The sequence below is a fragment of the Pestalotiopsis fici genome (genome assembly GCF_000516985.1).
Source record: "Pestalotiopsis fici W106-1 unplaced genomic scaffold PFICI_Scf_3, whole genome shotgun sequence".
NCBI classification, from domain to species: Eukaryota; Fungi; Ascomycota; class Sordariomycetes; order Amphisphaeriales; family Sporocadaceae; genus Pestalotiopsis; species Pestalotiopsis fici.
This window is the reverse complement of record NW_006917093.1, coordinates 1,714,717-1,739,623: the sequence shown is the minus strand read 5'-3', so window position 1 is coordinate 1,739,623 and position 24,907 is coordinate 1,714,717. Positions and strand designations below refer to the sequence as shown.

The 24,907-nt window shown below is 50.3% G+C and overlaps 7 protein-coding genes across 7 annotated transcripts; 5 read left to right on the top strand and 2 right to left on the bottom strand.

Annotated features, from left to right (window-relative positions):
- Positions 1 to 1,831: 1,831 nt before the first annotated feature.
- On the top strand, positions 1,832 to 4,203 carry PFICI_04665 (uncharacterized protein; the record flags this gene model as incomplete). Its single annotated transcript, XM_007833246.1, has 5 exons — positions 1,832 to 2,137; positions 2,189 to 2,216; positions 2,274 to 2,989; positions 3,061 to 3,866; positions 3,924 to 4,203. 5 exons carry the CDS (start codon positions 1,832 to 1,834, stop codon positions 4,201 to 4,203), a joined length of 2,136 nt encoding a protein of 711 aa, XP_007831437.1.
- A 2,133-nt stretch (positions 4,204 to 6,336) lies between these two features.
- On the bottom strand, positions 6,337 to 7,875 carry PFICI_04664 (uncharacterized protein; the record flags this gene model as incomplete). The annotated part of the gene is made up of 2 exons (XM_007833245.1): positions 6,337 to 7,605; positions 7,672 to 7,875. 2 exons carry the CDS (start codon positions 7,873 to 7,875, stop codon positions 6,337 to 6,339), a joined length of 1,473 nt encoding a protein of 490 aa, XP_007831436.1.
- A 643-nt stretch (positions 7,876 to 8,518) lies between these two features.
- PFICI_04663 (uncharacterized protein) lies at positions 8,519 to 9,904 on the top strand (the record flags this gene model as incomplete). Its single annotated transcript, XM_007833244.1, has 5 exons — positions 8,519 to 8,633; positions 8,690 to 8,785; positions 8,850 to 8,946; positions 9,013 to 9,508; positions 9,563 to 9,904. 5 exons carry the CDS (start codon positions 8,519 to 8,521, stop codon positions 9,902 to 9,904), a joined length of 1,146 nt encoding a protein of 381 aa, XP_007831435.1.
- Positions 9,905 to 11,228: 1,324 nt separating this feature from the next.
- On the top strand, positions 11,229 to 13,547 carry PFICI_04662 (uncharacterized protein; the record flags this gene model as incomplete). The annotated part of the gene is made up of 7 exons (XM_007833243.1): positions 11,229 to 11,310; positions 11,416 to 11,560; positions 12,120 to 12,589; positions 12,638 to 12,983; positions 13,034 to 13,237; positions 13,294 to 13,435; positions 13,494 to 13,547. 7 exons carry the CDS (start codon positions 11,229 to 11,231, stop codon positions 13,545 to 13,547), a joined length of 1,443 nt encoding a protein of 480 aa, XP_007831434.1.
- A 1,074-nt stretch (positions 13,548 to 14,621) lies between these two features.
- On the top strand, positions 14,622 to 18,736 carry PFICI_04661 (uncharacterized protein; the record flags this gene model as incomplete). The annotated part of the gene is made up of 3 exons (XM_007833242.1): positions 14,622 to 14,797; positions 14,851 to 14,941; positions 15,005 to 18,736. The coding sequence occupies 3 exons, from the start codon at positions 14,622 to 14,624 to the stop codon at positions 18,734 to 18,736; spliced, it is 3,999 nt and encodes a 1,332-aa protein (XP_007831433.1).
- Positions 18,737 to 19,682: 946 nt separating this feature from the next.
- PFICI_04660 (uncharacterized protein) lies at positions 19,683 to 21,061 on the bottom strand (the record flags this gene model as incomplete). Its single annotated transcript, XM_007833241.1, has 3 exons — positions 19,683 to 20,100; positions 20,166 to 20,651; positions 20,706 to 21,061. The coding sequence occupies 3 exons, from the start codon at positions 21,059 to 21,061 to the stop codon at positions 19,683 to 19,685; spliced, it is 1,260 nt and encodes a 419-aa protein (XP_007831432.1).
- Positions 21,062 to 22,670: 1,609 nt separating this feature from the next.
- On the top strand, positions 22,671 to 24,907 carry PFICI_04659 (uncharacterized protein; the record flags this gene model as incomplete). The annotated part of the gene is made up of 5 exons (XM_007833240.1): positions 22,671 to 23,522; positions 23,585 to 23,858; positions 23,909 to 24,084; positions 24,140 to 24,323; positions 24,399 to 24,907. The coding sequence occupies 5 exons, from the start codon at positions 22,671 to 22,673 to the stop codon at positions 24,905 to 24,907; spliced, it is 1,995 nt and encodes a 664-aa protein (XP_007831431.1).

Below are 24,907 nucleotides of genomic sequence, written 5' to 3'. Positions count from 1 at the left end.
AGGAGAAGATCCTGCCTGCTCGTCGGAAGAATTCTGCGCGCCCCGTAACTCCGGCCTGTCTCTCAGACGCTCTGGCCAGGCAATACCCAAGCAAGTATACAGAGCCAAGATCGTGACTTCAGCCACCTCCCGACCCGTGGGAGACAACCCGTCCCACGACCACGGCGCCCCGTCCCAAACAGTTTCATCAAAGCCATAGATCTAAGTGGAGTCTTTTTTAAGGGATTCATTCACACGCTTTGGTCAGATTTCTCGGGCAGGGGTTCACTTACTCACTTTATTCTCACTCACTTTGGCCGGCAATCTAATCTGGTTCTACTATCAAGCAACGTCAAACCACCCTGGTCATTGGTTCCTGGGCTGGCTACAACTTTACTACCTGCCTACACTACACTTCGACCGGCGCAGATTGAACAAGCACGGCCATCTTCTTACTTGATGATAGTGCATACGAGCGGGACTGCCCTACATAAGCACGAATAATCGTCCGGCACTTGTTCCGTCAAGCCACGCCACTTGACAACTCTCCACACCCCGGATGACAAACGTTTTTCTGTCCAGAAAACGATTTTTTTTTTTTTTCCTTCTATGGCGACGGATTGACTACGATTGACAGAAAGTACTATTTCTGTTGTCGTTCTCTCGAGAAACAATTCTGGAGTATTTGACCAATGGAGTTTTGGAATTGAGATCAATCTGTCATTGTGAGCTAGACGTGTATCCGAAAACGACGACAAGGGCATCTACGAGAAAGAAAGTATTTCTTATTACTACATCGAAAAGAAAGAAGAAGACACGATCCCCTCACGCTTGCCAACAAACAGCAGGGTACAGTGGTTCCGGCCGGGCCCGTCACCCCTTCACCATCAGGAACCCACTCGCTCCTCGTTGCTCTGAACCAGGAAACCAGGAAACCAGGAGGGTGACTTTCTGTCAGACACCACCACCCAAGCACGAGCACCCCCAAACCATCTGGCCTGGTCGTGGAACCTTGTCCTCACAACCTCCACCCTCTGGTATTAACTAGAAAGCCCCGCTATAGCAGCCCATCCCGTCAGCAGATCCCCGAGGAGACCTCCTTCAGAAGAAGGCTTGGTTGCGGAGAGAAATAAAATATACGAATAATCTGTGCCCCCGGACTGGCCCACAGCACAACCAGACTTACACCACCGCCGTCGCCGGTTTTGTGTCAAAAACCTAACCAGTTCCCCGGTAACTGAAGATCCTCCCAAGCCACTTCGCTCTCCGGCCAGAGAAAACCGATCTATTACCATTGCTACTCCTTTATCACTTTGTTGGGGAGACTAGGAGACGACGCCCCTTCTCATCATTAGAGTTTCCAAGCTACAGTACATGTGCAGCTTCGAGTGTTAGGCCCCATAAAGCTGAAGCTGCTGCACGCAAGAAAAGCAGCAGGAGTCTCACAGAGTGGTGTCCATGCACAGTCATTGGCCAGCCAGATTCCGACTTGACGCCTAGCAGGGGTTGACCATTCTTCCCGCTGGAACCGCCTGAACCAAGGTTCCATACTCTCTCAAAGACAAGACACATTCCAGGTTGACGTAGTATTGTCGAGAGCCCCCAAACTACTTTTGTACAACCTGTATGTGTGACCCCCAAGCTCCGTTCCCGTCACTAAATGCAAGTGTTCAAAAGTCAGTGACACTTGATAGAATATTCTTATTAACTTTCTAGCTTCGAAAGGTCGCTGTTATACTGTCTACGGCCTGGAGGGGTTGAGCATAAGCGAGGGCAGTTCCGAGTAATTCGGTGCTTGGCTGGACATCGATCTGCTACCAAGTCAACATAGACTTCCTAGCACGCCAGCCAGATGGATGGCTATTACCAGCATTACCTACCAGGCGGAGCTGGGCCTGGCGAGGAGACAAGTCCCAGTTCTCAAGAGGGACATTCCTACATTCACAACAGCCAGATTCAAATGGAGGCCGGCGAGATGCCCATGGTGAATCCTTACGAAACTCTAGGTTATGTCACCGGGTTTCCAGATCCCATCATGTTTCAACCTCCAAAACCTCAAAACGCACGAAGTCGAAGAAAATCAGCACCCGGGGTGGATCATGTCAAGCATCGTCGAACAAGATCCGGCTGCTACACCTGCCGAAGTAGACGAGTCAAGGTAAGCAGTTGCAATTTCAGTTTGAATTTGACATAGACTAAGCCCTACCAGTGCGATGAGACACATCCTATTTGCGAAAGTATGATCATTTTATCCCTCTCCGAGTTGTCATTTGTATATTGACCAGATGTTCTAGGATGTCGCAAGGGCAAGCGAGAATGCGTCTACCCCGAGGCTTCCACCGGAAAGGGGCCCTCTGATGCTTCGGCCAAGGAAGGAGGACACACAGACAGCCCAGGACAGTCACCAGGAGATGCCGAGGACGAATCGGAGCGAGACACAAAGCTAGAGCCGATCATAGACGAAGAAGAGCCCGATGACGACTATCCGCGGATTGATCCATCATATAGGAGAGCAAGCGCTGCTTCAGCCTCGACATTACCCAAGCATAGCGCAAGGTATGGCTCCGAGACACCTTCCGGCGGAGGGAGCTCATCTCCATCCTTGTCTACCGGGACGAGTGTTGGTTTCATGGCACCGTTTCGCGCATCAGATCCGTCCATTCAACCAGGACCTTTGGACTGGTCTCATCTCCCCACAGAACTACGCTTCTACCTTGACTACTACTGCGAAAACATCACACACTACAATTACGGCTTGTCAGTAGACCCCGAGGATTTCTTCAGGAGTTTTCTACCAGGAACGGCGGTTCGTCAAGGGAACGATGCCCTGCTGTATGCAGTGGTCGGCTTTGCAGCATACCACCATACTATCGGAAACCCGCGAGGACAAATCCAAGACTTCCTCAAATACTACAATAAGAGTGTCACTTTGCTACTGGCTTCTTTCAGAAGGAAGGAGAAACAAAATACGGCCACACTCCTGACAATTCTCCAACTAGCCACTATCGAGGTAAGCCGTCATGATGAGAGAGGTTCTGGGTACAAGCTCTCTTTGCTTTGGCAGTGTCTGACAACTATCAGGAATATCTTGGTGACTGGGTTAGTTTGATGGGCCATCAAAAAGCTGTCTTGCAGATCATGACGACGTTATTCACCCCAAGCACGGTAATGCAGTCATACGTTACCCGCACACTCTTTGCGTGGTATGTCCGATTCGATGTGTTTGTCGGTATGCTCGGCGGCTTCGAAACACGGTTACCGCGAGATTGGTTCTCAACAGCCTTGGAGTTCTTCGAAGGTCAAATTGCACGAGAGCCCGGCGACTACAGCTTGAAGCTCGAGCTATATTCTGCGGCTATGAATATGATTACGGTGGATATGTCTCTGCTCTTCGCCAAGGGCGGCCGGGGCGAGATCTCGCCACAATCTTTTGCTGCCGAGCACCGGCATTTGGAGGAACGACTCCGGAATTGGAAGGCGAGTCTCGACAGCGACCAAGAACTGTGCAATACAGACTATCTTGTCACTGACTTTGAAAACCGGCAACCACTGACGGATGACGATATTGTTGACCCCTACGCCAAAAAGTTCTTGTATAAATCTCAATATTTCGCCACTACCATCCTACTCTGCGAGTGGCGCTCGATCCTCGTCATGCACAAGACGCAAGAAGCCTTGGCGGTGCAGCAGGAGCCGGCCCAAGAGCTTCGGGATTTGGCTTACGATGTATGCCAAATCTTTGAAACGGTCGAGAGGTGGCCCTCAAGCCCAAACGGTGCTCTTGTCATACTGCAGTCGGCGTTGGTCATTGCCACGCTTTACCTACCCCAAGATGAAAAGCATCAGAGGTGGATGAAAACAAAGTTTGCAACTATCGAGTCCATGGGGTAAGCTGCTTCACCCTGTCCCCTCTATTTACTCATGGCTAATCTTTGTTCTCGCAGGTACGTTTTCCCGCTCACAATGAGGACGCGGTTTGCAGAAATCTTCCAGGACCCGACCTGCGTCAATTGGTGGCTACCAAACGACGAGGGTCTCAACCCCGTCATACGAAGTATACGTGCGTTCGCAGACGAGCGCAGCGCGAACCCAGTTTCCGAACAGACGGAAAGTCTCCGGGAGATGACGGCAGTCTTTGCCAAGATGGGACTTCATTCTCGCGACGAGAGCTCGTCTCCCTCTGAGCCTTCGCCGACAAGGAAAGGCAAAAACATCATGCTCTAATCGAGGGATACAGATAGAGTCGTGAGGATCGGCTTCGAGCCCAAAGACCATTGACAGCCAGATTTGGTCTCGTCAGGCATCATTCGGCACAATGATTTGGCAGTAGTATCAACTTGATCCACTCAGTCTTTTTCGCGAGCGATACGACGACTCCCAAGGACCGGGGGTTCGGAAACCAAGCGAGATCCGAGACCACAATATTTGAGAAAGAGCCGCGCAGCCTTGGCAAGGACACCCCGGACCTAGTCATTGCAATTTCTACTACAAGCCGCGCATACGGGTTCGTCGGTCCGCTTCGTGGTACACGACGTGGACAATAAGCTTTGGGTCACACGAGATCCCCGACGATGCAGCGAAATAGGCTATAAGATGCCCCCGTCGTGTTTTCTACGGCAGCACAACCTTCGAAGACCTTTGCACAAGCATAAAATCTCAATGTATTGCAGCAACGGGTACCAGGTGTACCCGCTCCCCCTACAAATATGTAGATGATTGAGCGCTACAGAATCATCTATATTGTGTACTATACTCTACTATTCCGACATCAAAGCATCGGGTTTGTATTACCCTTATGCGGTATATAAATAATGATGGACATAATCATTTCAATTTTTGATATCTTTGTGAAGTGAGGTTCCATTGTGATGTTGATCATTAACGCATTTTCTGTAATGTTCCTTTGTACTTTGAGAATTTTTCTTGACCAATTGATTAGGAGGTATCTTTTCCTATTCCATCGTTCTGTTGTTATTTCCTTTCTCCGTGCCGCTCATTTCCACAACCAAATCCCGAAGGAGGCGCCTTTCTTCCACCTCGGTGTGCGGCCCGGTGGCCCCCCCCCCATGCCCGTCGCTCAATGTTTCTAAATAGCCCATCCCGACGGGGGGAAAACATTGAAAGAATTCGTAGCCTTGCGAATAGTTTTTGAATTCTTCTTTTCTCAAATCCCGAAGAACCAAGACAAATCAACAAAAAATCCGCCCAGTCTCTCTCATCCTCTCCCGAAAGGATGCAAATGGCTGTAAACGGCATCTCTTGCGATTTTCCCCTTCCCCCATCTCCAATCGGGAAGTTGCGTAAAACGGGTGGCTTTTTTTTTTCCTTCTCCCTCTCTTGTCCCTTGCCTTTGCCTACACCACCCCCTTGTTTGCGTTATTGAAGACCTTCGGCACGGTGCGGCTGAGTATGTGCAGCGAATGCGCGATCTACGGCATGTGCAAATTCCTGGGACTGGGTGTTTTTTTTTTGTTGGGGGGAGGGGGCGTGTGTTATTTATGGTCATGAAACACTTCCCCGGGTGCCCTATGTAAAATTTACTAAATACCTATATTCGGAAATCTTGTTGCGTGTCGTGAAGTGACTACACTTAATGCGCGAGGCTGACCAGCAGCCAATGCTCGTATACATAGGAGACAAAGAGGACGACGCTGCAGGGCCAATTTACGAATATAACGAGTATGCACAGATATTTGTACAGAAAAATCACTCTTGTGTATAAACTGTTGATTGTAGTTGCTGGTACGCTTATATCATATTACATTAGTGCGTACCATGGCCATCAAGGCGTCTCAATCATGTCTTTCTTTTTGCACGCCATGGCTGCTGGCATAATGCTAGAGTAGCCATGTATCCAGCTAAACACGGTCTGAGTAGCTCAGACCGACCTCGGGGCAGCTTCTTTCCAACTCGAGCACAACCGGCCAATAACCAATGACTACCCACCTGGTGCCTATTGTACATAATACCATGAACCTTATTCCTTGGTTCAAATGTCTTGTAACTTGTGACCATTAGGCCTAGAGAACGGCGAGTATTTCTATACAGTGAGAATCTCCGCTTCCGTGGCGGCTGCCAGTGACGCACTACCAGAGTTTTCACCGGCATTTGTATTGGAAAACCTGCTTGCACCTCCCTCAGCCTGGCGTAGCAAACACGCAAGTCCATCTGTCGGCCTAATAATTATATGCATCATCTTGTACGATGGCCAGACTCGTATCTCATGATCAAGCGGCGACGTTTCGTTATCCATATTCTAGCAACTCTTTTACGAATTGCCTTTTTGCCTTGTTGGTGACCTGCCTTGCCTCACTGAACGATTGGTGATTCATGCTCCTCCGAGCCATTTGAACACCTTTAGGACTTGTCCTCAGCGGAGTGATCCGTTGGGTCGCTTGGACCTTCAGTCGATTCTGTGGGGTCGGGGTCTGAATCTGCCTTTGGCTGTTCCTCGGTGTTCTCGGCTGCAACGTCCTTGACGTGTTCAACAGATGCTTCACTAGATTCGCCGTCGGCAGAAGTAGCTTCTTCTTGCTCCTTTTCAGCTTCTAATGGCTCTTCAGGCTCAGGCGCAGCATTATCCTCGCTGGTGATCGAGGTTTTCGTTTGGGTATGTGATTCACTGTCATTTGGCTCTTCGACTTCCGTTTCCTGAATATCGATGCGGGGGGCATGGATCTGCGGTGGAGGCGCAGAGGTCTGTCCATTCAGCAGTCCTCCATCCACAATAACGGGGACCTCAACCTCCGATGCCTCCTCCACAGTCTCGGGTGCTGAGAGTTGCATGTTTTTCATCTTTTCATTGATATCTGAGCTCTCGTCCTCCCTCTCCTCAATGACCGTAGTCACGAAACTACCGGTAGACGGTCTGCTGGAGTGCCGGGTCGTATTAGTTCGGCGTGCATGAAGACTGTTGTTCTCACGTTCATCCTCTTCGTGGGCGGTGCTTGCATTGTCCCGTACTGGCGGTTTGGCAATTGCCGTAATCTTTGGTTGAGAAGCCTCCTTCTCTGAGGGTGTGGGATCCAGTCCTTCGGCTTCGGGCGGGAGCTTGTAGTTCTCTGCAGGAAGAAGATTATTCAGATCGCATACTCTTTTGAAGAAGACGTAGAGACCTGACTGCGATTCAATATTCCAGAAAACGCCACGATGCTGGAACCAGGCGTGCGCAAAAATGCGGTGCAGTCTTCTAAAAACATTGACCAGGTTCTTCTGGACGGCGTTTCGATCATGACCCTCATTGAGCACAGTAAAGCGACTCGGGAAGATCTTGGGATTTGTCACGACATTCGCAGCCCAGTCCAACGTGTGGCAACAGTAATCAATGGCGCAGCAGCTTTTGGGCTGGTCGTGTACAGCGCAGAGGAACTGCCACTCGGAAGCGCGCATCTCGGGACAGGTTGCCTGTGAGCACGGCGGAGTATCGAAGAGGAAGCCGACGATCAGATTGTTGCACTGCATGATGAGAAAACGGCAGAGCTCATATAGCCAGAGTGTTTCGTCGATGCCAGGCGGCGGCGTTGCGATCTGCGAGGCAGTCTGACGGGTGATGGGTTGCGTGCCGGCATTGGTATGATGATAATGAAGAGCGGCAAGATGCTCCTGGAGCTGAAAAGCCGAGTCAAGCTATCATCTAGGTTAGCGACATATGGCCAGATTGCTTCCAACAAATGTAGTAGCCAAGGGACAAACCTCATTCAATGGCACCAGTGGCGGTCCAGCAGCCATATCTTCGGCTTTTGTGCCAGGGTGAATGCGACGCTTCGAATTCGTATCGACAATGCTTTGATCCATCTGGCTAGCCTGGAGGTCGACACCGGGTGATTTGGGACCGATCTGATCCTCAGCTGGAGGAGGTGGGCTGGGAAGCCGGGGAGAGCTCGGTGGAAGAGCCATGGTGTTTTATCTACTACCACGCTCGTGGCGACATATGCGACGGAATGACGGCTGGGCGCGCGCGTATCAAGCTGTAGAAAGTGTTGGTCAATTGATGCGACGTGGCTTGGGGGGTTCCGGTCGCAGATATAATGCGTGTTGTGCTGGGTGGTTTGTCAAGCCAGGGCTGCACAGGACAGGATTGGCTTTCTTTGCCTTGGGATCGAGCGACAAAGAAGCACAAGACCTGGAAGCTTATTACTAGGTGCCTACCTAGTAGGTAGGTGCAATGTAAGCCAGTCGGCTGGGAGACGGTGGAAGCGCGCAAAAAAAAGACCCGAGCTTATTAGGCTAGATGTATATTAACTAGGTATCCTTGTCAAATATGTAGCTATGAGTATTGGAGATTCGTCAATAGTGGGTTGAACATCGATCTAGATGCATAAATATGCAAGTAGATATAGACTTACCAATTCCAAGGGACTACCTGCTCTGCTGCTTCCAACAGAGAGAGTCTCAACAACATCAAGAGAACAAGAACTAGAGAGACAAAATTTTTTTGTCACCCTCTGAGTGGTAATATTCCTTTAATCTTTCTAGTCCTTCTTTATCTTTCCGAACCATTTCGTTTTTGAGGCACGGACAGAGCGCCTTATTACCCAGCATGGATTTGGATGATGACATGCCACCTGAGCTAGTCGAGACTGGCCAGGGTGTAGGGGAGGATACTGAAGATATTCAGCAGAAGCCAGTGAAGGTGCCTATTACAATCGTCACGGGTGAGCTGCGCTTTCATATTCCCAATGCCGTGGATCGGAATTCTGACGATGCACAGGTTACCTCGGAGCTGGGAAGACAACCTTGCTCAATTATATATTGACGGCTCAGCATGGCAAGAAAATTGCCGTCATCATGAACGAGTTTGGAGACTGTGCGTACTATTCACCCAAACCCGAGCCAATTTTCGGGCATATAACATTAATGGCATTTTCCAGCTCTTGATATTGAAAAGTCGCTCACCGTCAACAAGGGAGACGAGCAAGTAGAGGAATGGCTCGAGGTCGGCAATGGTTGCATCTGCTGCTCAGTAAAGTACAGCACATCAATTTGAGGCATACTGCAGGAGTACAGAGCCTAGGAACTGACTGACTATTGCAGAGACTCCGGTGTCAATGCTATTGAATCGCTTATGGAGAAGAAAGGAGCGTTTGACTACATTCTCCTTGAGACTACCGGACTGGCAGACCCGGGCAATCTTGCCCCTCTCTTCTGGGTTGATGACGGCCTGGGGAGTACCATTTATCTGGATGGTATTGTCACGCTGGTCGATGCCAAGAATATCCTTCGCAGTCTTGACGACCCTCAAGGGAAGATTGAAGGCCACGAACATGATGGCCATGGTCCGCTAATGACTACAGCCCATGTGCAAATCTCACATGCGGATGTGATTGTCATAAACAAGTCGGACTTGGTCGACTCTGAACAGCTAGAACAAGTCAAGGCGCGTATTCAGGCCATCAACGGTCTAGCAAAGATTCATGTTACAGCTCAGAGTGCTGTACCAGAGCTGGAAGGCTTTCTTTTGGATCTCCATGCATACGACCAAGTAGACAAGCTCGATACTGCTGGAAAGGGCCATAGCCACTTGGATCCGGTAGGCTCAAATTTTCAAAAACAACATCGCACCGATTGCTAACACCCTAGAAAGACAATATCAACCATTGCTCTCGACTTGCCGTTATTGACGCCAGAACAGCTAGAGATGCTGGACGGCTGGCTTCGGTCAGTTTTGTGGGAGGGTCAACTGCCCAGTGCTGGGCCTGATCAAAGTACACCGCTCGAGATCCATCGGCTAAAGGCTCGACTGAGAATCACCTCTGGAGAAGTTAAGATCGTGCAAGGCGTTCGAGAAATCTTTGAAATATTTGATGCGCCAACTACTTCGCTTAGCGAAACAGCCGGCTCACCTGGAAAGATTGTGCTGATCGGTCGGCAACTGCAGGCATCGGAATTGGAGCAAAGCGTGCTTAGCAGTATACGATTGCACTGAGTTTCAACAGAAATCAGCAGGCACGCAGCCCTATCTTGTTGTAGCTTTGCCATGCCTGCCTTGATATGGAATTGACCGGCCAGACTCATCAAGTCTCAAATTCGCCAATTCATGGATGTTTAGGGATATGTGTCTTCCTATCATATTTGGTCCCAAGATTACCTGCCTTGATACTTGGCAACTTTGCAGCACACACGAAGCATACCAGCGGATACAGTGTTTATGCTAGTCGACGAGCGCGTTAAGAAAGAAAGAAAAAAATATCAAAGCGGCCGCGCATACTTGTTGTAAAGGGGCGTACTCTTCATATAGAATCTGAATGAAAAATGTAGATAATATCATTGGCGATTTTTATGACAGTAATTTGAGTCATCGGGGCTGACCCGCACGGTAATATTCATCAATGCAAGTCTTCATGCAAGCGTCTTATTGTTAGCTGGCTGCTGTAGTATATCTGGCATGGGACTGGCTAAGCAGCGGCAAAACAGTGCACGGATCAGACTCATTGCCCTGCAGCATGTGTACATTACCTCTAGCGACTACCTTACGTACCATGGCTCCACGAACCGGAAAGCGCTAAGGCTAGGACCGATGTGGCCACCAACCCCAGTAAAACTTCATTGCGACCATGAAGCTCCATTTGTTCTACAATTCTACACAACGTGCCCCCATCCGAGCAGTAGTAGACTACGCTTGACAATATATCCATCATAATCGGCGCCGAACTCTACAACCCGAAACCAAACCGATCCCATCGAGCTTGCGAATATTGTCGAGAAACACTTTCAGTGACCTTGCGACCCAACTATGAATCGTCCAGGTAGTCCTCACCCTCCCACTCACCATGCTTCCATTCAAATGTTGCGCCTCGTGTGCCCCGCTGTTTGCCTTTCACGAACTCGATCATTGTGTCTCCTCGCGCGATTCAAACCATCCCCTTGACGGCTTCCTCGACCCTTCCGATGTGCTGCCCGCTCCTGTGCGACTGCCCTGCTCGGCCATTGAGCTCTGCTTTGCGACGGAGCTGCGATTAGAGCTGCTCCAGGGCCTACGTTGTCTCAGCCTTGGGCCACCTCCCACTCGGTCGTGCCAGCCTCCCACTCTCAGCGGCACCCGTTCCACACCTCCCTTCCCCCTTGTGCCCTTTTATGCCCAATACATTATGCCGATTGTCTGTCCGTCCGTGGCCCTGGCGGTCCCGAATTTCTGGGGAGGGGCAAATGGGGTCTCTTGCTCTGCTTTGCGATTGAGCATTCCATATTTGCAACCCTTTGGCTAATGCTCATTACTCCTTCCAGGAACCGTATCACAATCCCTACGAGGGATGCCATCTGGATTTGGTGGGCAGCAACAACCACAACAACCAGGCAGGACAGTATCGAATCGGATACCCAACGGCAAGCTAGGTATGATGAGCCTCTCTCCGTCTGGGGAAACAACAGATGTAGAGCACATGCGACAACCAAAAAGAAAAAAAAAGAGTTGGAACTGATGCGTTTTCTGAAATCCAGCAAATAACGCCAGTGGTTGGGCTTTTGGTGGAAATGTGCCCATGAGCGGTGCAGGCCTTCAAAATTCCGCGAGACCATTGGGAGGAAACCTTAGCTTCGCACAAAGCCTGAGCGGATCTCAACCAGCAACACCACTCGATTTATCGTAGGTCGAAACTTCTTCTTTGTGTTTTCATGTCACATCCCACCCAACTATTGGCCACCTCCTACCTGTCCGCGTCTCCATCACCCAGCACTTGCAGCGGCCAACCGCATACACCGTTGGGACGAGGAGAACACGGGACGAACATCAATACCAAAACAATCAACATTCCTCTTCCTCTCCCTCTTCCTCTCCAGGAGAGCGATCTTTAACAGCAAAACGATACACTTCTGCGGCAAGATGGCAGTGTCTGGAGAGTCGGTTCCCAAGAAGAAGCGGCTGGTTCAACGGCAGCCAACCAGTAGTCTGGCTTTGCCATTGCCGGATGCTTCTACGGCTTCTTCAAGCGGTGCGCCGTATGCTATTGTTGCCAAGGGGTACTTGGTCTCCATCTCTTTATTTACTCCGTTTGCAAGGGTCACGTCATCAGCTTCACTGCACTACCAAACTTATTCCCTTCTCTCCTCTAAACCCCTGCACTCTACAAACTTGTGGGAAGAGGACAGCATCTGCATTGATTGGTATTGTCGAGATTGATCCCAACTGACGTGTTTGGATCTAGGGAATTTCCATCTTTGTCGAACAATCCTCAAAATCCGTCCGCTAATCAATCGTCCTTATGGTCGACCAGTGGAAGCAGGAACGTGGGGCCGATTCAGAGAAACCAGTCCACTCCTCTTTCATCCCAACCAAGTCAACCAGACGACATGTTCTCTTCATCTGCGCGCATCGCCTCCAATCAGGGCTCGTTCCGGTTTGGCGGCCAGGGCAATGCCGGACAAGCATCGCAGCCTCAACCAGGCAGCATCGACGACTTTCCGCCGCTCAACAACAGCAACGGGGGATTCCGCAATGGTAACGGCGAGATTGGGCAGGAGCGAGGTTCCAACCTCATGTCACAGCTTGGTTTTGGAGCCCAGTCCAGTCCTGCGCCTTCAATCTCCGGTAACAGAGCTGGTAATGGCCTCCTCAGTGCCCTTTCCGCCAATACTCGATCAAACGATACACGATCCCCCGATGCCGGCGCTCCTGGTAGGTAAACCTGTGCATTATTACCACCTTAGTGGCTGACACATCCAGGTTCTTCACGGGGTCAGGACATCAGAAGCGCCATGAGTGGCCACGAGCCTCGACAAAAGCCCCCGGGCTTCCGCCAAGATAGTGTAGCGTCGCCCACATCTGCACAAGACACATCCGAAGGTCGCGCGTCGTTAGGCGCCATTGGCAACGAGGTGCCTACTGCCAAGGACAGTGACGAAAAGGAGAGTCAGTCTCCGGTGACGCATGACCCCTTATCTGGCATGTCTCCTGTCGACAAATGGGGCATCAAAGGCCTACGGACGCTGATGAACAACTACTCGGATTATACGAGTGCTGTCACGGGCGTGGATCCAAACCACTTTGGTCTCAATCTGCAATCCAATGAGTGAGTTCTAAAGGTTACAAATCGTGAGCCGTAAGCTGACATGCCTAAAGGCCAATCTCGACGCAAATCTATTCCCTTTTCAACGACACGCCACCACGGCCAGCCATTCCGAATTTTAAATTGCCAGAGTGTTATAACGTGACTAATGTTCAGCCTTTGGAGAACAAAATTCAAAGTTTCAACGAGGAGACGTTGATGTGGATTTTCTACAGCTGCCCTGGCGATGTCAAGCAACAGTTGGCGGCAGCAGAGCTGTGAGTCGTCTGCGATGCCCGTAACGATGGCAACGCATACTGATAGCTTATTGCAGGAACAACCGCAACTGGAGATGGCATAAGAGGCTCCAGATCTGGCTGACAAAGGACGACTCCATGACGCCTCGTTCGCTGAGCCCACAACACGAGCAAGGATACTACATTGTGTGGGACACCAGTGTCTGGAGCAAAGTGCGGGTAGGTTCTCACCATACCGACAGGTAGCACTGTTCTCTCAACTAATCCGTCTCTACAGAAGGAATTGATCCTCGTTTATGCAGAGCTAGAGACTGCCAACAGCACAGCATAATTTATATTATGCTGTGATAGGGTCGTGGATTCGGCGTTCAAAGATTTGCAATAAGCTGGTGTTTCGCTTATGGAGATATGTGCATGCGCCACGGAAATACGGAATGATCATGACTAATGGGGAGTTCATGTACAGTCATGAGCAGTTGCTCGGATGTTAGAGGTACTAGTCATCAGAGCAATCAGAGCATCTTTGAGGTTCCAGTTGTGACCTTGAGAGCGTAATACTGCATCAGGAAGATGGGTGACAAACCAGCTCCTTTACATTTTGCTTTTGGTTTTTGTGACTTTCACGACAGATGCCGTCAACTAGTCCCGTATGATGATGTTTCACATGCTCATTCCACTGCTATCATAGATGATGATGTGGTGTACAATTCTGGTGACGCCACAAAAATAGACAATTTTTGGCAAAACCCTGGTCATTCTGATGTACCAATCCACAAGGGCGAGATATTAAGATTAAGAATTGGATCTGGAATCCGAGGCTGGATTTCACCCATAGCACCAAATGTTGCTTGCAACAGGACCTACCTTACAGGGCTTTAGTTCACCCAATGAATAAATAGCCTTTGGGATGAAACTTGAATGGTTAAGGTACAGACCCGGTGGCCCGTGCAGAGAATGTCTGGCTCGTTTCGGGAGACACCCCAAATGGTAAGTCCAGCTTTGTGGTGGGGGGGCTTTTATTTAGCGGAGCGGCTCTTGGAGCTCAAAGCGTGTTTTTTTGTTTACATTCCAGGCTCCGACCCAATGAAAAGGCGGCATTGCACACCCACGCTCGCCCGCCCGCCCGCTCACACCCTATCTTAGCAGCCCTGGTCATTGCCAGAACTTGCGCTCACGTCTTCAATGTTTGTTCATCACTCTAACACAACCCACAAGACGACATCAAGCTGTTGCTTGCTGCTACCTAGCCACTTTGACAACCTTTGAGCCATGCTTTAGTCGACCGTCACCCATCTATTCACCACGACGCCCTTTGCTAACTGCACCACCGCCCAAAACGCGTCGGCCGTCGAGCTGACACGTACGAGGAGCTGTTCACAGTGCTGAATACTACCAGCAGCCCACCATGGCTGGACAACGAGCTGCGCGCCTGCAGGTTGGCTCAGCGCCATGGATAGCAGAAGAGCGCTCGTCGGCTCAAAATATTGCCCAGGACGAGATTGAAGAGTTCACGTTCAGCGCGCGGAACGACTTCGAGTGGTTGAACGAGCACATGGCGGACATATTCAGCGAAAATCAAATGTTGGTGAAAACCCCAAAAGACCCCCATGGATCTCTTATTAAATCTATCTCAGTCATGTTGCAGAAATATTCAAGACGCCTGGCAAGCTACGCGGCAAGACACCGCGAACTGCCCGGAAAGCCAACCCTACCGGACCGCGCGTGGTATGTTTATTGTTCAAACTCTGGCGACTGTCTGCCCGAACTGCTTGACTAATCTAAACACAGCCATTGGCCGACATATTCAGCGCCACCCCGAAAGGAGCGCCTAACCCATTCGCGAGCTCTTCTATCGTAGACCGCACCCCAGCACCAAGGGTCAAGATTGCCACAGATCCGATTCCACAACCAAGTCCTGCAAAAGTACAGAATGTTGCACCTTCAAATTACGTGTCTATGGTGGACTCCGGATATCACGGAAGCCAGGAGCTTATGGATGTGGACGAAGGGGAGATGGATTTTGAAGAACCAACGCAGCTCGCAAGCCCAAGAGGAAACCACGAACATGTCGCTTTCCAGGTGTCTTCCCCAGTGCGCGAAATCCAGGAAACACCTGCGCGCGGCTCACCAGAACCCACGGCGACTATCGATACTGTACGTGCCGAGCTCGACACGCAGTACTTTACCGCCAACATTGACAAGATTCCGTCACCAAAGAGCCACCCGGGCCATCACGAGAGCACCACTCCAGCGGGCTCTCCGATTCAGCATGAAGTTGAGGACTCACCTCAAGAAAGCTCTCCTGTGAAATCATCACCAGTCAAACTATCCTCGATTCAGCCACCACAGGTCGAAGTAAAGCCAATTCAAGAGACCGAGGTCCTGGAGACTGCGGACGAGGAGGCATCTCAATCCGCCTCTGATGGATCGAGTCCCATCAGACCTGTTGTTCGAAAGAGCAGCTTGAACTTTGCCTCACTACCGGCTCGTGAGCCTATGACTCACAAGAGCATCGGAAACCGTATCTCGAGAACTAGCCACATTGACAAACGGAATAGCTATTATAACAGAACCACTGGCGGAAAGAGTCTCGGTAACATCAGACCTGAAGTATCCGACGATGAGAATGATGATATGGATATTGATGACGATGACGATGAAGACGACATCGATATCGTTTCTCAGGCTCCGAGGGCTCCGGCGCAGGTGGAAGAGGCAGCCACAGCTACCGAGCACAACAAAACATACACACAACGGCTACAGGATCAGATCAGCAAGCTTGGTCAATCCCAACCGGCACCACCACGTCTATCCAAGTCGATCGCCAATTCTGTGCTGCCGGCAGCCTCCGTGGCTCCTATGGCTCCTTCAGCTGCTCCGGGCGTTATTACAGCTCCTCAGTCGCCAGAAAAACCGAAGCTGTCATCTCCCAAGACACAAGCAACACCGGGGGCATTCCCCGAGGATGACGACGACGATGACTGGATCGAGCCTCTAGGCACCCCGGATAATGCATCCAACATGTTCAGTCCACGACCCGCACTGCCAAAGAGCCATACCGCTGATGTAATGGAAGGCGTGTCTGGCAAGACTACAGTCAGTGGCAGTGAATTCACCATGCCGAAGACGCGCCAGCACGAAATCCGTCCCAAGTCTCCCGAAAAGCCTGTCGTTCCCTCGAAAACGACGAGTGCTTTGGGTCATCACAAGTCAGCCTCCGTCCCGTCGATCCCAATCATGACCCAGGATGAAGACGAAATGTTGGCATTGAAGCAGACAATGTCCGTTTCTAACCCATCACTTGCACCTGTGGCAGAGGATGACGACTTTGATTTCGATGCGCCTCCAAAGTCGCCCTCTCGGACTCTGAGGGAAAGCCCCTTGAAGCAAGTTAAGAACAAGCTTTCGTCGATTTTAAAAACCTCAAAAGGACTGCTTGCAAGTAGTGCTGCGATCAGCGCCGAGGGCAAATCTCTTCTCTCACCATCCAGCATTCGCTTGGGCTTGCATGCCGCTCCTTCGACATCCTCTCTTGAGCAGACATCTTCACACACCTCCCAGCCTCTTTACCCCGATCTTTCTCAAAAGATATTTGATGTGCAGTCTCAGATCCGGCCCCCTAGCCCTGTACGTCTCGAAGGCCGCAGGACCCGGGCCTCGATTGAGCGCGAAAAGGCGGAAGAGAAGCGCAAGGAGAAGGAAGCCAAGGAAGCGAAACGGGTAGCTGAACAAATGGAGAAGCTTGAGAAGGCCCGCGAACAGGAACGGGAAAAGGCTCGCGTTTTCAGCAAGGAACAGGAGCGCATTGCCGCCATGGAAAAGCAGGCTGCCGAGCTTGCTCAGAAGAAACAGAGACCGGTTGAAACGCCAGTCCCTCCTCCGGTGCTTCCAATTTCTAAGCCGACACGCACAAGTCCTCGTCGAAAGCCAGTTAATGGCACAGAAACAGAAGAGCGATCTGCAGCAGATACGAAGGCAGATGCCGATGTTGATATGACTGAAGCACCATCTTCCATGCCTCCTCCATCAGTGCCACGACCGGCATCAGCAGCAAAGGGTCGGGAGATCAAGCGACCAATGAAGCCGACAAAGGAGCCTATGAGCAAAGCGAAGCAGGCGCCCACAGTGATTCGTGTGAATATGGGATCCCAGCACTCTCAGTATCAGCCTTCAAACAGCACGCTTTCTTCTGGCCTGCACGAAACACTGGGAGTGACGAGCCAGCAAGCGCAGCCCAAGAGCAAGGCCAGTCAAGCGACCATGCAAAGGCCTACTCCTCAGAGCCTCAAGAGCTCACAGTCCTCAAGCAGCCGGCCCAAGGCGCTTGAGATGGCAGCACGGAGGAAGGAGCAAGAGGAGCGGGAGGCGCAACGTAAGCGCGACGCCAAGGCAGAGATGGAGCGCAAGAGAGACGAGGAGCGGCTTCAGGAGCAGCAGCGCAAACTCGAGGCCGATAAGCAAAAGGAAGAGGAGCGCAGACAAGCTGCAGCCGCCCGTGAGGAAGCGAAGAAGAAGGCTATCTTGGAAAAGGCAAAGCAAACGCGAGCGCCGCCGCCGGCAGCGCGATCTATCAACGGCCAACCTGATTATAAAGGAAGTTCCCAGAGCAGCCAGCCGAGTCGCCCTGCTTCTCGCTTGGGTTCATTGGCGCCCAAATCTCAAGAGGACTTTGGACGCCCCGTGAATGCACCCAAATCCACAATTAAGCGCCCGCTGCAACAAGACGGCAAGGAGAGCAAGAGAATGCGCATGACGGAGGAGTTTGAAGATGACATGGAAACGGGGGGCCAGCCCAGCCTCAAGGGCGCCCCGGTCCGCCCATCTGGTGGCTTTAAGAAGGTTGCCGCCGGGTCTATGCTTTCGCAGGCCCAAAAGCCAGTCAAACCTCAAGATCCGGCAACCAAGAACATGTTCCCGAGCGGATATGCGAACGCGCCTCCGAGCGCTACCAAGAACCTATTCAAGTCGACGTTGACGAGCCAGCACAACACGTTATCAAAGCCTGGGCACCCTATGGACACGGCCCAATTCGCAAAGGGTGCAATTCCCTTTGCCCCCAACCCAGCCGGGCCTGCTCACAAGACGCCTGCTCGACCTGTTGGCGGTCCAAGCGCTAAATCTGCGGCCAAGTCGGCAGCACGCTCATCACCCCGCTTCCAGAACGGCGAACAGATTGAGCTTCCAGAGATTAACACAGATGATGAGGACGAATACTCTGATGATGAGCAGAAGCAAATGTTTGCTTCATGGACTGACTCGCCTGCTCTCCGACGCGCCTTGATGGATCAAGAGACCTTGGATCCCATGCGAGTATTTGGAGCTCCAGCACCACTCAACATGGAAGAGGTTTTCAGCAAGAGCAAAGATCGATGGCACAAGTTCCGAGCCCGAACCTCTAGTGCAAACTGGAGCGGTACAGATAGGCTGACAGAGGATGACATTCGGAAGGATCTTGCAGCTCGAGACAAGCTAAGACGTGAAGGTGGTTGGTCGTATGACATGAGCCGAGATATGCTGTAGACTTTTCTTGACTAGTTGACAGCATCCTTTTCTTTCTGCATACGGAGGAAGTTCCTCAACGCAACTTGCTATCTAGGAAAGGAGTTTTGGTCGGATTATTCATATTCAGATCGGAAGTGGATTGGCCGGTTGAGCCAGTACAACAGGGCGTTTTTGGTACATCGGAGTTGTCTTTTTAAAGAACGGTCGGGGACTTGATTGGTACCTAGTTTATATTTCCAAAAGGCACCAAGAAATAAGTGAATACCCATTGCGGGCATTTGTTGTTGACAACCAATCAATAATTGAGGATTATAAACCCCCTGAAGTGCATCATGAATACCCAACTACCTCGAAGTACCTTGTAGCCCATGGTTAACTGGACCAGCAAGTGACAGGACACGATTGACATCATGGAGAAAAGAACTTTAGAGAGTGACTTCTACTGCACAACTTGGATGGAGTTCTTGCGGAATTTTCATTATTCCCATTTGTCTCATTGTCCGTTATACTCGATGATGCCTGTATCTAATGTAGATAGCATCGCGTTTTGATTAGGTACCTAGGTACCCATTCGAAGTCTATCTGCCATTCAAACTGTTGCCCCACAATTCTTGGGTCGGATGGGTATCCGGTACATCAAGGTGTGGATGTTGAAGCGATACAGACCCAGACTCGCCCTTGTGGTTAGTGGATGGAAAGATATGGAGGAGCAAGTTCTTGGCTAGATCTGATCATGGGTCTTTTTGATCGGACGCTTATATGTATTGATTGTGAAGCCTTGTTCCACAAATTGTTCTAGGGAGTCATGCTTGATACTACCAGGTTTCAGTGTAAGTGGTGTCATACAAGAACGGACAGCGACAATGATCTTCTTGCCTTGACAAGTATGTTTGATTTGGATAGAGATAATCAGACTCCTAGAGCGCAAATAAAAGACTTGCAAAGCATCTCCAAACAGACTTGCTCACCACGCCAGAACTTCCTTATTCTGCGGTGCGCACGCGAGACCCTCACAAATCTCGACATCTTCCATGCTGACCGTCGCGCTATCTGGCAATTGCTGCCGCGCAGGCCATATTTCCCGACCATGCTCCTTTTCGCGTTTGTAATGTTCCGTGACGGCCTCGCGAATGAGCCCCTGGATGAAAATGGGCGCCTTTTCGTGTTTGGGGTGCAGCTGGCCCGTGACATATACGCCGGTATTGATGTTCTTTTGCGCATTGTTGCAGAGCACCTTGTCCTCGGCCATCACTCGTGCATACATTTTGCTGATCAATTCAAAGTCTTCGGTGGATGAGTTCTTGTTGCGGAACACTTCATAGTGCATTGCTGACTTTTTGGATCCCGAGGGCAGGAACTTTTGTATCATCATAAAGTGTGGCCTGTCACATATTACGTTGTTAGCTGAGGAAAAGCAACATGTTTTTGACAGAGATTGGTGACTTACGAGATGGTCATGGAGACATTGGGAAAGTAGTAGGTACTCAACGCGTTCAGTCCCTTGTCCAATTGTTCTGGGGTGTACTCGCAGTGGTGCTGAACATGACCGTCCTTGAGATCGCTGTCAAAGGAGTCAAGGTTGAGAAAGGTAGGTATGTCGGAATGTGTGGTCGGGCAATGATAACACTCATTGAAGTTGTCTGACAGCGCCTTCCAGTTGTACTCTCCATCGAGTTCGTACGTGTGGTCGAGCTCATAGTCGTCGAAATTCATCTGCTTGTATCTCTCTTGCACGTCAACGTTCTTGAAGTGCTCGTCCCAGCTGACCTCGGGCTCTTCCTTGGCATCCATGTTGATCCAGATGAATCCATTTCTGTCAATCTTGGTATGGATTCGGAAGAGCCCGTTTTGTTCCTTTTCGCTCTTGTCCATGTCCTTGAATCCAGTAGCCTTGGCCAGCTTGCCGTTCAATCCGTACGACCATCCGTGGTACCTGTCAACAAAGAGATTAGCAAAGTTGGCGATTATGGTTTCTTGAAAAACCCACCTGCATGCCAGTATCATGGCCGTTCCTTGTCCTTCCTTTTCAATCACTGGGTATGCCCTGTGTCGACAGACATTGTGAAAGGCATTGATGTCTCCCACGCGATCACGGATGATGATCAAATCATAGCCGGCAACATTGTAGCGAAGCCAGTCTCCTGGCCCCTTGAAGCGAGAGTTGTGGGTCATCATGAGCCAGCGGCGTGAGAAAATGGCCCTTCGTTCGAGGCTGTAGAAGTCGTCGGAGCTGTACCAGGAAGCCGGCAAGGCACGAACGGGCTCCTGCTTGTCGACCACAGGGCCATCTTCTGGTTTCGTGTTGGCGCCAAAGCCAAAGTAGTGCAGCATTGACGAGGTCATTTTGATAGGTACAAGATGTGTATGGACTGATGGCACAATGACTGCAATTTGTGAATGACTGATGAAGAACAGCTTCTTTGGGTGTTATAGGATAGTTGTTCAATGTGCACTGCTGTATTGACTCGTGGCCCTCACCCCAAATATATAGACCAATTTCGCTTTCGGTCTCATGCCATCATGTCTGTACTCATACGTCTAGAGCCCAACCCCCCAACATGGACCAAAACTGGGGTTCAGTGCACCAAGGAAGATAACACTTACGTTTCCAAGAACATTGATTGGCTGCCACCACGCACTGTTTGTTGTCGGTCGTGATAGCAAAACACATGTTTGGAAGAAGCTAGCGGATGCTCATCCGACCTGATACACCTACGTGGCTACCCTGTTTAGATAGTCTAGACACTTGACGAGATACGCAGCGGGGGCATTTGCTATCAGATCTGAGCCTATCTTTTTCCATATCTGTCAAGGCATCGAGTTCATGCAAACATATCGATAAGATTGTGTTTCATGGCTTGGACTCAAACAGACTGGAGGTTGTCTCTGGTGCGATGATTGGACGGTTGCCTGATATCTAGTCCCTTGAATACGGTATTCTCAATGGCCAATCCGAGACTCCCAATTTGTCCTAATTATGTCCACTTCGAGCCGAGTGGTAGGATTTTGTTGTCGACGCAGGCAGTAACTCTCGGATGTCGCTGTCACATATTGATGGGCTAAACTGTCCGCCGTGGTATGAGGCAGCGTCTGAGTGTGGTATCACAACTCAATCGTTGTCAGGTTAAATTACTTTGTCAACGAATCGCACCTGACCAGTGTATTCTGGTGGAGAGTATACTAATATGGGGCCGTCATCATCACCAGGCATGCCATTTGCAGTCTATTTGGCTATGGCAAGAAAGGAAGGCTTATCCATGCCCCGCGTGATCATGTCATGCTTGTAACACAATTGAGTTTGCAGTAGTAAGCAAATGGACGCCAAATGCCACATCTCAACTTGTGTCGATCACTTATTCAAACACAGATATTTGTGGCAGCGATGCCACCGTTAGTTTACCGCACCTGCATAGCCGGATACGCTTCCGATCCGACGATTGTGGGGTAAAATGGTCCGCTTATCGTCGACCACTTTAAGGTAGTTTGGTGTGATGCACCATGTCGACAATCTCGACGACACTACTACTCTCCAGGGAGTCTGAACGACTTCTCGTTGCTCATGTCAGTTGCGCTCAGTCTGCCTTGTTCGGATCTTAGATCACGTTTCAAATTTATTCAACAGGGGCCGTGCTGCCAAGCAAAGTTATATCGTACTCGGATGCACTTCCGATGATGCAGAGAAGCGCAATACGAAGCGCGTCAAGAGCGAGACGCTCACCCAATGCGTAAGTTTTTCGAGTCACTCGAAGCAAATCATCTCAATTGACATTTATCTGTGGATTCAAGCTGCGAGCGTTGTCGTAAGCAGAAAATCAGATGTAGCGGACGCCTACCATGTGATGCCTGTACGAAACGGGATTTGACTTGCCATTTCAATGAGCATCATAGACGAGTTGTAGTCACAAAAGGGTATGTGTTGTTTGGAAAAAGAGTGTTTCCTTACTTGAACCAAATGCCAACATCTTTGATTGACTTTGCGTGGTCAAGATTCATCAATGAACTGCAGAGAAAGGCTGCTCGCCCGAACAATGTTCCTGTCCACGAATACCAAACCATCACACCGGGCTCATCAGTTGAGCTTGACCAGAGTTCCATCATTGAGCCTGAAAATGAAGAGACATTCGCATCGAGCCAAGGTCGGAGCGGTACCCAACGCGGCGGGGATTCTTCTACACGAGGGACGAGTGAAGAGCCGGCTCTGACAAATCTTTTGGCAACTGATTCTTCGACTTTCATGACAGCACGCAATGGCATGACCTTTTACCTGGGAACGTCTTCGAGTTGGACATTTACACAAAAGGTTCTCAGCATGGTGTACGAACGTGTGTTTAGAAATCGTATTCCTGACATGTGTCGCAATATTGAAGGCCTGGGAAATGCCTATGATCTCAAGTGGGATGGGGAACCAACTAGTGCTGGTTGCTCGCCGGTGACTATCCCAGCCATCGACCATTCCATTTATCTGATCAACGCTGTCAAGTTTCATTGCGCCCAACTGTACCACATGTTTGACGAAGACACGTTCATGTCGACATTTTATGCCTTCTACGAGAATCCATCAGACCGAGACGCTATTGACAAGCTCTGGTATGTTCATTTCATGGTCATTCTAGCGTTTGGGAAAGGTTTCACTGTCAGGAAGCACGGAAAGGATGCTCCTGGACTCGAATACTTTATACAGGCACTCCAGTCATTGCCCAATATGATCATGCTGTGGAGACACCCAGTACACGCGGTCGAGGTCTTGACTTGCATTGCATTATACTTGCACTGTTTGGACTACCGGATTGTGGCCCTCAATTATGTATGCAGAACACAATGTCAGAAAATCATTGATCTTGTGCTAATGGTTGCCCCGAAATCCAGATGGGCCAAGCGGTGCGCCTGGCCCTGAGCTATGGCCTCAACACGGATATACAGGCAGACCGCTTCGGCAACGAATCAGTCGAACGTATCCGGCGGGTCTGGTGGACTGTCTATCTTCTCGATCGTGAGATGGCTTCGGTTGCTGGACTCGCGCAGGCCGTCCAGAGCCACGATGTCTACTGCCAGCTCCCTGAATTTGGTGGCTCTGTTGCACGGACTACAGCTTTAAAGATGCAGCTCAAGTTGTCCCACTTGATTGCCGACATCAACCGCAGTATGTCATGGAAAGAACGCTTGCTATAAAGGATATCGCTAATCAGACAGATGTGTATGGCGTCGGCGGACAACTCAGCCGCAGTTTTCATCATGGCATCAAAAGTGCATTGGCAGATATTGCTGAAGCGCAGAAAGATCTTCAGCAATGGTTTCCATTGTCTCCTGAACAACGCAGTGACGGGATATCAAGGACTTCGGCTCATTTACATCTCGAGTACCACCGGGTCAGTCTAGCCCTGTTGGCTTGACACTGAAAATGGCTAATAATTCTCTTTCAAGTGCATCATTCTCGCCACGCGTCCGCTCCTGTTCTGTTTTCTCAAGCTCCGACTAGATTCTCGAGAAGATTGCCAATCTAGACTCAATGGGTCAAAGACTTCGTACAGTATCATACAGATGTGTCTAGATTCTTCAGTGCAAATACTGGGAATGCTCGAGTCATTGCTAGAACAGGCGCTCATAGGTACGTTGAATGGCTTTGGTCGAGAGCTTGTCGGCTTGAGAGGGATGAATTACTTGCTGACGTTTTGATGGGAAGACCCGTTTCTACCATCTGACCTCGACTCACTTTCTGCAGCGACAATCAATGTACTCGTAGCCATGTCCATCGATGCTGATCTGATTGATAATGGTTCCAAGTGGATCATGACAGCATATGCTGTGTTTGGCGATCTGATTGCAAGCGGTAATCAGGTAGCCCGGGTGCGCAAAGGAGAACTGGACCACTTGAGAAAGCTGCTGGAGGAGTTGGGCACCATGTCGGAAAACAATACATGGGCGTCATCTCGTGACCCTGGGGTGCAACAACAACAACAGCAGCTGTCACCGAGCAGCAGCAGCAGCAGCAACAGCGCGCTCACTACAAGAGAAAGTGCTACAGCATACATTGCGCAAGATTCGTCAAGCTTTGATCCACCATTCACTCTGGCCGGGATTGACCCCGGCGACCCATTGACGACGGCTGATATCATGGACTTGGCCAACTCAATTGATGACATGGACACGGATTGGATATCTCAGACAATAGGGCATGATAGAATTTGGTAG